General features: G+C 37.6%; 1 protein-coding gene across 1 annotated transcript; it reads left to right on the top strand.

The window, feature by feature from the left end:
- The first annotated feature begins 238 nt into the window (after positions 1–238).
- LOC110032815 (xyloglucan endotransglucosylase/hydrolase protein 9-like) lies at positions 239–1,597 on the top strand. The gene is given in 4 exon segments (XM_020736577.1): positions 239–469; positions 550–650; positions 778–1,218; positions 1,220–1,597. Coding segments are annotated over 4 exon segments (948 nt in total). The 5' UTR covers positions 239–258; the 3' UTR covers positions 1,415–1,597.
- Positions 1,598–11,103: the final 9,506 nt, after the last annotated feature.

Genomic DNA, 11,103 nt, shown 5'->3' with positions numbered 1-11,103 from the left:
ATAAGAGTACTGCACTGACACACGCCAGCACAGAAACCGGCGTCGACAGCTGGACTTAACACGTGGCTTATGATCATTGGTTTTATAGTCCTGTTCGGTGTTTTATGAACAGCGACCTCACTCAGTCATGAGCAACGGCTACTTCTTTCCTCCTACGTGGCAGAATAGATCGATAATGCCACGTGGCAAGCGGCTTCGTCAATAAGCCACATTGATCGGGCTATAAAGTCTAACGGCCGCACGGCGTCTTCTTCTCGTATGGAGAGAGGGACCTCAGTCGCTACTGCAGCAATGGAGTTTGACAGCAGGGCATTGCTGGCTATGTTAGTTTGCTGCGCATTATCGGCGGCGGCGGCGGCGGCCGCCGGAAATGGGTCGAGATTTGATGAGCTTTTCCAGTCTAGCTGGGCGTCAGATCACATGGTTTATGACGGAGAGCTTCTCCAGCTGAAGCTCGACAATTTCTCAGGTACTTCAGAGCTTGATTTTTCTTCTCGGTTGCGTTCGTTGTAATCATCTGGCTTCGAATAATGTATATGGATCTTTCAGGTTCGGGGTTCGCATCCAAAAGGAGGTACCTCTATGGCAAGGCGAGCGCCGAAATCAAACTCGTCGGCGGCGACTCCGCCGGCACGGTCACGGCATTCTATGTAATAATTCATTTCTCGAACTTCCCCTGTTAAGAATGCGCATTCTATGTAGTCGCTATCAATCGGTTAAACTTTTTTCATTTTTATTAATTTTATGGTGTTTGGGGGTATGAATTCAATCATTCAGATGTCGTCGGAGGGAACGAATCACGACGAATTCGATTTTGAGTTCTTGGGAAACACGACGGGGGAGCCTTATCTTGTTCAGACGAACGTATACATCAACGGAACTGGTAACCGGGAACAGAGAAATGATCTCTGGTTTGATCCCACGGTCGATTTTCACACCTACGCTATCTTATGGAACCCTCGTCAGGTCGTCTTCCTCGTCGACGAGACCCCGATACGTGTTTTCCAGAACAAGGAAGCTAAAGGCATCGCCTTTCCTGGATATCAGAAAATGGGGGTCAGTAGCTCGTTGTGGAACGCCGACGATTGGGCTACGCAGGGAGGGCGCGTGAAGACAAACTGGTCTAACGCGCCCTTCGTCGTCACGTACAGGGAGCTTAAGATCGACGGCTGCGAAGTCGCCGTGGAGGCGGCCTACGGTGACGAATTGCGGCGGGGGAGCGGGGGGGGGGGGGGGGGGGGAGGGGGGGGTTTGGGGGAAGGAAGGGAGGTATTGGTGGAAGGCGCCGGAGATGGAAGAGCTCAGTGTGCACCAGAGTCACCAGCTTATGTGGGTGCGTGAGAAGCATCTTATATATGACTACTGCTCTGATGTAGCTCGTTTTCCGTCAATGCCGCCGGAGTGCTTCCGGTGATCGCCGGCGGTGGTGGACGTAAAGATGAGCTTCGTGCTTTCTCTTCTCGCTTCCATTGGGGTTCAGCATTATAAGTGTTTTTATGATTTCTGTCTGCTATTTTGTTTAGAAAAAGCTGGGATGGTTTCTTTTGAAGATGGTGAATGATGTCACTGGTTTAGTGGCATTGATAATTAGTGTAAATAAAGGAGTTATCTTTTTTTAAAAAGTTTAATTAAAGTTAATTAATTGTGATTTGTTTGATGGATGGGTGATTAAAGTTTGAGTTTTAGGAGAATTATTAGAATATAATAATTTTTTTAATAATTTTATTAGAAGATATCGTTATTTTTTATTATTTTAACATAAGTAAGCTATTTGATCTTCCATTTATATATAATTATTTTTTTCTAAAGCGAATCTTAGTTCTCTATTATTTGAAATTTATTAATGGGTGTGGATTAATTAATTTCTTAGCAACCAGAAGCAATAAATATATTTTTAATTGCCAGTTCATATTTTGTTCTGATTGGAATTAATATACGAAGGTCGAAAATAATCAAAAGTAATTTGGAGATATTGCTTCCAAAAGTCTTATTGGGCGACAAAGAGTGATTATTTATCCTTTTTTAGTATTACATGAAAAACTAACAGGATTAATGAAAAGTAATTTGGAGTAGACACCAAATCTAGATATTTTATGTGAAAATTTCTTCTTAAAAGGGAAAAAAATTTGATGTCTAAATCAGTTGAAATAATTTATTATGAACTTGTTTTTCTTCTCTCGTTTCTCAATTGTATAAAGTGTCTGGGTATTTATAAGTATTCTAAGATTTAAAATAGGAAAAAAAAGTAAATTAAGAGCAGAAATTAAGTCTATATATCAACATATGGAATTACTGTTAATTACACTATATGAGGGCAATTACATTATAGCAGGATAATTAATGTCATTAATTTATTTCTGGTAATAATGTTAACAACCTCTCTCAAGCTCATGATGGTATCGTGGATGTCATCTTGAGTTTACTCAGCAGATCTTGAAAACGTGCTGGAGAATGAGTTTTGGTGAAGATATCAGTTGCATAATTAGCAGAGGAGACGAGAATTAAAATTACGATTCTTTGAGTAACATGATAACAAACAAAGTGACAATTAGTCTCAATATGTTTAGTTTGTTCATGAAAAACGTCATTAGGAGAGATTTGTATAGCAGTTCTATTATCACAATGAAACATAGTAGTTGAAGATTATTGAACACTTATATCAGATAACCAACGTAGCCAAAGTAATTCATATGTGGCATCAGCTAGAGCACGATACTTTGATTTTATGTTGGAACGAGCAACGACGGGTTGCTTCTTGCTACGCCAAGCGATAAGGGACTCTCCTAAGAAGAAGCAATAACCAGTGGTAGAACAACTATTTATGAGATCACCTGCCCATTCAACATCAGCGTAGCCAGATAATACCAAAGAGTAGAGTGTAAAAATGTAGACCATGAAAAAGAGTGCCTTTAATATATTGAAGTATCCGAAGAATTGCAAAAAAGTGTGATGAGCGAGAGACAAACATGAATTGACTGATTAAGTGAACAACAAATGCGCTCATTGGACCCGTCTGAACCAGTCTTAAATTTATAAATCCATTTACAACCAATAGGGGACTTATGAGGAGGAAGATCAACTAAGTCCCAAGTATGAGTTTTTTCCAAAGCACGAAGTTCTTCAGACATACATTGCTGTCAAAGAGGGTCAGCAATTGCCTCACGATAAGAGTGAGGCCCTTAAAAAGTTGCAATCAATGGAAATCAGTAATGGAACGAGGAGTCTCTCTTACCAAGGTAGAACGACGAAGAGTGGTGTCAAGGGTAAGTATAGGTGCAGGTGTAGGTGCAGGATCTGTAGCTGGAGCAGAATCAATCAGAGCAGGTGTGGAAGGCCTACTATTGAGTGTATCTGAATTTTCTGTGTCAGGACTTCGAAATAACTCAATATAAGAATCAGTGAGAAACATATAGTCAATCTTGACAGAGTGGTGAAACTTAAAAAAGGACGAGAACATGGTATTTTCTCAGAATGTAACATGTCGTGCTATGCGAAGTTTATTTGTGATAGGGTCCTAACAACAATACTCTTTGTGCTCAATTCCATACCCAAGAAAACAACATAAACGAGCACGCGATTATAATTTTGTACGTTCATGGGGTTGTAGAAGAACAAAACAGGCACATACAAATGGTTTAAGTAGGGACTATTCAAGAGGCTTCCCAAACAATTTTTTAGAAGGGGATAAATTTTGGAGACCTAAGGCAAGAGCTGCTTCACCACAAAATTTTCTTGGAGAGGAAGCAGTAAGAAGTAGTGCACGAACAAAATCAATAATATAATGATGTTTTCGTTCGGCTCGTCCATTTTGTTGGGAAGTATGAGGACATGAGCATTGAACCATGATACCTTGTTGACTGAGAAATTAGAAGAACAAAGGATCCTGATATTCCATAGTATTATCGGTTTGAAGAATTTTAATAGTGGAAGAGAATCGAGTTTTGATTATATTAGAGAATGAAGTGTAAATTTTTGATAGTTCAGATCGATTTTTCAAAAAGTAGATCCATGTAAATTGAGAATAATCATCAATAATAACACAAAGTAACGAAAACCATTTATTGAAAGAATAGGGGAAGGACCCCAATTGACCGAATGAATTAAGTGAAAAGGACCCTCTGAAATTGAATTACTATGATTAAATGACAATGCTGATTGTTTTGCAAGCTGAAAATGACAATTAAATGACTCACACTTTGTAGATCCTAGTAAACCTAGAGAAATTAAAGTCTGAATTTTACTAATTGAGGAATGTCCTAGACGAAAATGCCATTGGTGAAGAGAAGAGCTGGTAGTTATAACAGCAAACAAAAATTTTTAAGGAAGATGAAGAGAGATAAGATCAAATAAACGATCGACCCTGCAACCCGTCCCAAGAATCTATCTCGTTTGTGGATCTTATACCTGACAAAAAAAGGGGAAAAATTAACATTCAACCCTTGTTCACATAACTGACCAACATAGATAAGATTGAGGGTTAATTTAGGGATGCAGTAGATTTCAGGAAAACTGAGATTGAAGTTAGATGCATGACTAGTGTGAGCAATATTCATTTTATTGTCATTTGCAGTGTGAACTAGTGGTAAGAAAGAAATCGATGATGTGGTATACATCAATTTAACATTGTTAGTCATATGGTTACTGCAAGTAGAGTTAAAAAACCATAGAAGGTTACCCGGAGTGACAGACATTGCGTAGATGAATTGAAAGAGACAACATGTTGAATAGTGCTTCTAGATCACTCATAGTGATAATAGTAGAACTGTCAGTGGTAGCAATGAAGACGGAAGTAAAGCTGGGCATTGAGATAGTCTTGGTTTTAGAACCCTCACCTTTTGGCGTGGAGGATGAGTCAGGCAATTCTCAAGAATATGACCAAGAGCTTGAAAACATCTTCATTCGACAGTCAGACAATTAACAAAGATATAACTAGTTTGTTTGTAATTCTTATATGTATTGTTGCTAGATTTCTCATACGAGGGACGAGTAGTTGCAAGTGCAATTTCAAGTTAAAGGTTCTGTCAAGATTGAGGCGAGTTTCTTCGATGATGATTTCTTGTATATCCATATCCAGTGCAGGAAGAATATGTCAGTGTAGCAGAGAGGCTCAAACAACTTCATATTCAGGTCAGAGAGCCATGAGAACTTAGATAAAATGAAGATGATCTTTACTTATTTTTGCATGAGATAGTTGATTCCAAATTGATTGAACTTGAGCAAGAAAATCATTCACATATTGACAAAATTCTTGTTTCAAAGTGTAAAGCATAGTCCATAGCTGAAAGTGATGAGCAAGACCGATGGTCCAATATCTATTGGCGAAGAATTCCTAAATTTCTTTTGCAATGTCAAATTCAACAAATTGAATTTGAATTGATGGAATAGAGGTGTTATGCAACCAAGTAAAAATTTGATGGTTTTTGTTATCCCAATCTTCATGGCGATCATCAAATTTGGCATCAATTTCATCTTGTTGTTTGATTGGCTTAACGATATCTCCATATGCCAAAACTTGCGACCGATCAAAAAAATTTTCATTCCTTAGACCCACAAATTATAGTTTGAGCCAGTCAAGACTGTTGCAATAGGATTTGCACTTTTCAATTTCTCCATTTAGAAGTGGAGCAGATTGGGAGCTAATCTTGTGCTCCGTGATTATGAGAAGGGAAACGAGTTTGTCAAAGTTACTTCTTCCTTGTGTCGTGTGATCCCCTTTTTAATGCAGAGGCGAGATCAGAAAGAATCACATAAGAGAGATTAAATAAGGAGGGGCTGGATTGATCGATGAGGACATGATCGAGCGGTCGGCTTCGGATCGAGAAGGATAGTAGAGGGGATCACAGGTGGAAGAGGGTTCGGAGTTGGGTTGTAGGAGTGGGGCTGTCAGAGTCGAAGTCGAGGTAGGATCAGAGGAGATTGTAAGAAGCGTTTGGAGTAGCAAAGGCCTTCAGAGCCGCAAGTTGGGGAGGGGCTTGATCGCAAGATGGGGAGGAGCGCAGAGGGGGAAGGGCTTCAGAGTCGAGCGGAAGATTGCAGAGGGGAGGGGCTCGATCGTAGCTGGCACATGTTCGCTGATGCAAGATTGTAGAAGGGATAGATCGTCTCGGGCTCGAGAGCAGAGCATGAGTTATCGGAGCTGAAGCTCTATGTCTCTGATACCATACTAAGAAAAAGGAATTTGTATTTCTTCTCTTGTTTCTCAATTGTACAAAGAAGAGTGATATTTATAAAAGTATTATAAGATTTAGAATAGATAAGAAAGTAAATTAAGAGCAGAAATTAAGCCTAGACATCAGCATATGAAATCAATGTTAATTACACCATATCAGGGCAATTACACCACATCAGGACAATTAATGTCATTGATTTATTTCCGTTAATCATGCTAACATGAATGATGAGTACACACTTTTTTCTTTAATTAGATACGATGAAATCATAAAATTGTATTTGCAATTTGGATGCAGTTTTTGACAACAACAGACTTAAGTAGAAGTTTGTCAAGGTGAGCCATAAATGGTTATTTCAGTAGCGTTGGTGGTTATAGATGCCGTAGCAGAGAGTTCTGGTACCTAAGGACAACGTATGTCATATAGGGCATAGTAGTGACCTGCAATGACGTCCGTGGGCTGTTGGGGCCAAAGTCAGAAGCTGTATGAGTTATATACAACGCAGGCCATGCTTGCTGCAGTGGTGAGTAGTAATAACATTTGTGGACCGCAAGGGCCGGAGCCCGAAGCAGCAAAGACTATAGATCACGTAGGTCGTAGTGGTAAATATTAATGACATTCGTGGGCAGTAGGGGCCAGAGTCAATAGTTTTAATGAATGAGTGGTTGAAGTTTGAGTTTCAGCAGAATTAATCCAAGAACTGAAATGTGTAACCATCTGAGATTTTGTTGTTCTTTGAGTGTCATCCTCATGTTCTAAAAGACGCCACACAATGTTGAATAGTTAATATTTAAAAATAAAAAAATAATATGATTTATATATATATATATATATATTATTTCTAAGTAGAATCTTAGTTCTCTATTATATGAAATCTATTCATGGGTGGGGATTTATTAATTTCTTAGCAACCACAAACAATTGTTATTTTTCAATGAAACCTGAACCAAAACATAGTTTTGGAAGCTAGCCTGACACACCAGTCCATTTTTTGTTCTCATTTGAATTAATTTTGAAAATAATCAGGATTTGTCTAGATATTGCCTCCTTAGCACAATATTTTCTTATAATTTTTATTTATTTCAAAATTTGAGTTAGTGAGGCCTCAAAGATATATAATCGATTTATTATTAAAATAAAAAAAAATCAAACTAGATTAAAATTAATATGTTTTATACTCGATTTATTTACTTTCCAAATGAAATTAATTTTCGAATCCTAATATTATTCTATTTTTCAGTTTATTTAGTTTAATGAACTATAAAACTAACCCGAAATTCAAATATTATATTGTTTAAAGTAAAAAAAAAATGTTATTTTTTTTTAAACTGAACCGATTCGACTTAAATTGATATATTTGATTAATTACTTACATTATGAAATTAATAAATAGGCATGCTAGCTCCCCTTGTTATCGCTCTTCGACATTAGTAGATTTCCAGGTTCTTATTCTGGTGTGTTTCAGTTTGAAGCTCTCGGGTAGAGAGAGAGAAGAAGAGGAGAAGATGAGGGAGAAAGAGTGCTTTCCGGGTTTTTCATGTCAAAATTTTTTGTTACTATTATTAATTGCTTTCTCTTTTCTGATTGTGTGTTGAATCTTTATACCACGCTAAGATAATCTACTATTTTACTGTCACGAATTTTCTAGCAGATATCAATTAGAATTGTTGTCTAATCATGATTGACACTAAGTTTCTCGAGAATGGCAGATAACAAATCTCACAATCCTTCTTATAAACTATCTGAAGAATCATTCGAGATGAAACGATAATCATCCGAGAACCACAGTAATGGCTTGGTTTGAGTTGGGCCGAACTCTTCCTCTATAGCACAATCACAATTAAAATATCTTTATTAAAAGACTTTCGAAGAATAAATATAATTCATATCATATTTTGTTCTCAATTCACTACAAAAAGAGAGAATATTATATGTAGCTTTCTTGTATAACAATATCATACAAATAATTCAAAAATTTGATAAACATTCAAGATCTTTATCATACAAAATAAAAATATTCATGCCGCTTAAAATAAGGAATATTATTAGGTTTCGTTTGAGAAAATGCTGAAGTTCTGTTGTGTAGCAGTGAAAGCCGATACTCGTAAAACTTTTTTCATTTGGTGAAGCTGTGTTTCTCAAATATCTCTAGAAGTTGTTTAACAAAAAATGATAATTTTTTCGTCATTTTAGATCGCAGAAGGCCTACTCCGTTCCTCCAACATGCCGTTCAATAGAATATATGATAAAATTGATTAGTTTAAGGATCCATTCAATTAGTGGAAAATAGAAATAAAGTTGCTATGAGATAACAATTAATTAATTTTTTAAAGGGGTAATTACATACATACCACCCAAAACTTGTTATTTACAAATCAATCAATGGAATCCTTTCCATCACTGCTGGCTCCTCTAATTGGTGAAAGAGTTAGAATTACATTTTTTCTTAATTAAAATATATGAAAATCTTTATTTGATTGGTAGCATTTAAAGAGGAAACTCCACAAATATTCCCTAAACTTCATAGAAAGCGATAAATGTATACATTACCGCATTACTTTTTGAACAAATCAAGCAAACTCCAAGCATTTGTGAAGAATTTGAGTAGCCAAGATTTGTCTTGTTTGTTCCCCATTGTTCAATGACTATTTGTCTTTGGCACTTATTTTGAGGTTTATATATATATATATATATACTTTTTTCTGAATATTGAAAAAGGGAGTCGCCGCTCAGCTCTCGATGATATAAGAATCTTTGTCGAACCTCGTAAATCTCTGTGTGTTTATCTGAATTTGTGTCGATTCATGTTTTTCTTCGCCCTAATTTCTCAACAAGTGGTATCAAAGATAAGTTCAAGGACAAAGTAGAAAAAAAATTTAGGCGGCGCAGGAATAAAGAAGATTTTGACAGAGGGGATTGGCGGTTAGGGAAGGATTTTGCAAGCTTCCCGACAGTTCAGATCTCGACGCAGAGGAATTTTAAAGACAAAACAGGCTTCGACGGTTCAACAGATTAACGATCAGAACTCCGGCTTCACACGATCGCGGGATTAGAAACAATTTCGCGAAGCATAAGACAAAGCGATCGGTTCTGCGAAGGCGACAGGAGGTTCAACAGGGTTCTGTGGTCCGGACGAAGTCGTTCGCGAAGGTTCGGAATCACGGCCAGTTCGTGTGTAGTTCGGGGAGAACAAGACTAACGAGGGTTGCGAGACTATCGCAGAGGTGGTTCTCTACCAGGCAAGAAGGATTCACGACTAATGGCTCTGTTCAGCGACGCAGGAGGCAGTCGGGCGGCGAGAAGCATAATTGGAAGGGCGGACACACAGAAAAGGAAAGTTCGCGGAAAATGAAATTTAGCATAAAGATATTCCGGAGATATGTCATGACTCAGGAAAGGCGAAGAAAGAGAATCTGCTGTTGCACTCGGGAAATGAAAGATTTTTTTCTAGAAGGAAAGCGAAGGCGGAGCTTTTCTGGAAGGAAAACGGAAATGGAGCTTTCATGACAAGGAAAACGAAGCTTTTCTGGAAAGCGGAGGAAGAGCTTTTATTGGAAGTTTAAGGAGAAGAATTTCTGGGAAAGTTTAATTAAAGAAAATTAAATTAAGGAAAAATCTTTTTTCTGAGAAACTTAATTAAGGGAAATACTTAATTAAGGGAATATTTCAATTCTTTTTCGGAAAGATTTCGTTGTTTTTTTTGGAAACTTAATTAAGGAAACTTAATTAAAGAAATTTAATTAACAGAATATTCCAATCCTTTTACGAAAAGATTTTGTTGCTCTTTTGTGAAACTTATTTAAGAGAGATAATTAATTAAGAGAAATAATTAATTAAGGGAAACTGAATTAAGTGAATCTTACTTAAGAGATTTGTGCCCCAACCCAGATTGGTGTATAAGAAACTCCATGATGTATTTTCTCCCAAGAGGCTAGATATTCGTCAAGGTGGAGATTTGTTAGGCATATGTATTTCTCCTAAGGGGCTGAATATTCGCCAAGTTGGAGATTTGTTCGACATATGAGGCATATGTATTTCTCCTAAGGTATGTATTTCTCCTAAGGGGCTGAATATTCGCCAAGTTGGAGATTTGTTCGACATATGAATGTCTCCTGAGGGGTTGGATATTAGCCAAGATGAAGATTTGTTGGGCATATGTATTTCTCCTAAGGGGCTGAATATTCACCAAGGTAGAGATTTGTTAGGTATGACTCATATACCATAAATGGAATAGATGTTGGAGCAGAGCGGAGCCCACAAGAGGAGTGGAGTGGAAGGATCTGTCCAATCGGGGGAGTTTCATTATGTGTGTTGGGGGGGCAGGGGCAAAGGGCAACACCCCGCAGTTTGGTACAGAGATAATGTAAGTAATTACATATTGTACTATAGGGTTATATATATATCTTGTTTGTAACTCTAGGTGAGTAGCTGAGTTTCTGAGACTCTGAATCTTATATTTTGTATTCTTTTTTGAATATTGAAAAGGAAGTCGCCGCTCTGCTCTCGATGATGCAGGCATCATTGTTGAACCTCGTAAATTTCTGTGTGTTCTTCTATATTTGTGTCGATTTCTGTTTTTCTTCACTCTAATTTCTCAATATTATCATTCACAAATTTAAGGATCTTCACAATTTACCTAATCGCTGTCACAAATATCCATCACAGATTTAAGATTTTCACAGAATTAAGGATTTTCACAGTTTATGGAGTTTTAAGCCTGAGAAAGACTCAAGCTAGGATAAGGAGCTAAAGTTGTCTTTTATTTCTGTGGATTCAGTCCATCACCAACCACCATCGAACACAATTTGTCGGTTATCGCCGATCACCATCAACCACCGCCCACTCCTTGCGACGGCCCCGTGCGAAGCAACAACTGACATCACAAAGTCACAAAGCAACATATGAAGATGTGTTTCAACCTGAACACCGAGCT

The sequence above is a fragment of the Phalaenopsis equestris genome, unplaced genomic scaffold (assembly GCF_001263595.1).
Source record: "Phalaenopsis equestris unplaced genomic scaffold, ASM126359v1 Scaffold001032, whole genome shotgun sequence".
NCBI classification, from domain to species: domain Eukaryota; kingdom Viridiplantae; phylum Streptophyta; class Magnoliopsida; order Asparagales; family Orchidaceae; genus Phalaenopsis; species Phalaenopsis equestris.
This window is presented reverse-complemented; position numbering and strand designations above follow the sequence as displayed.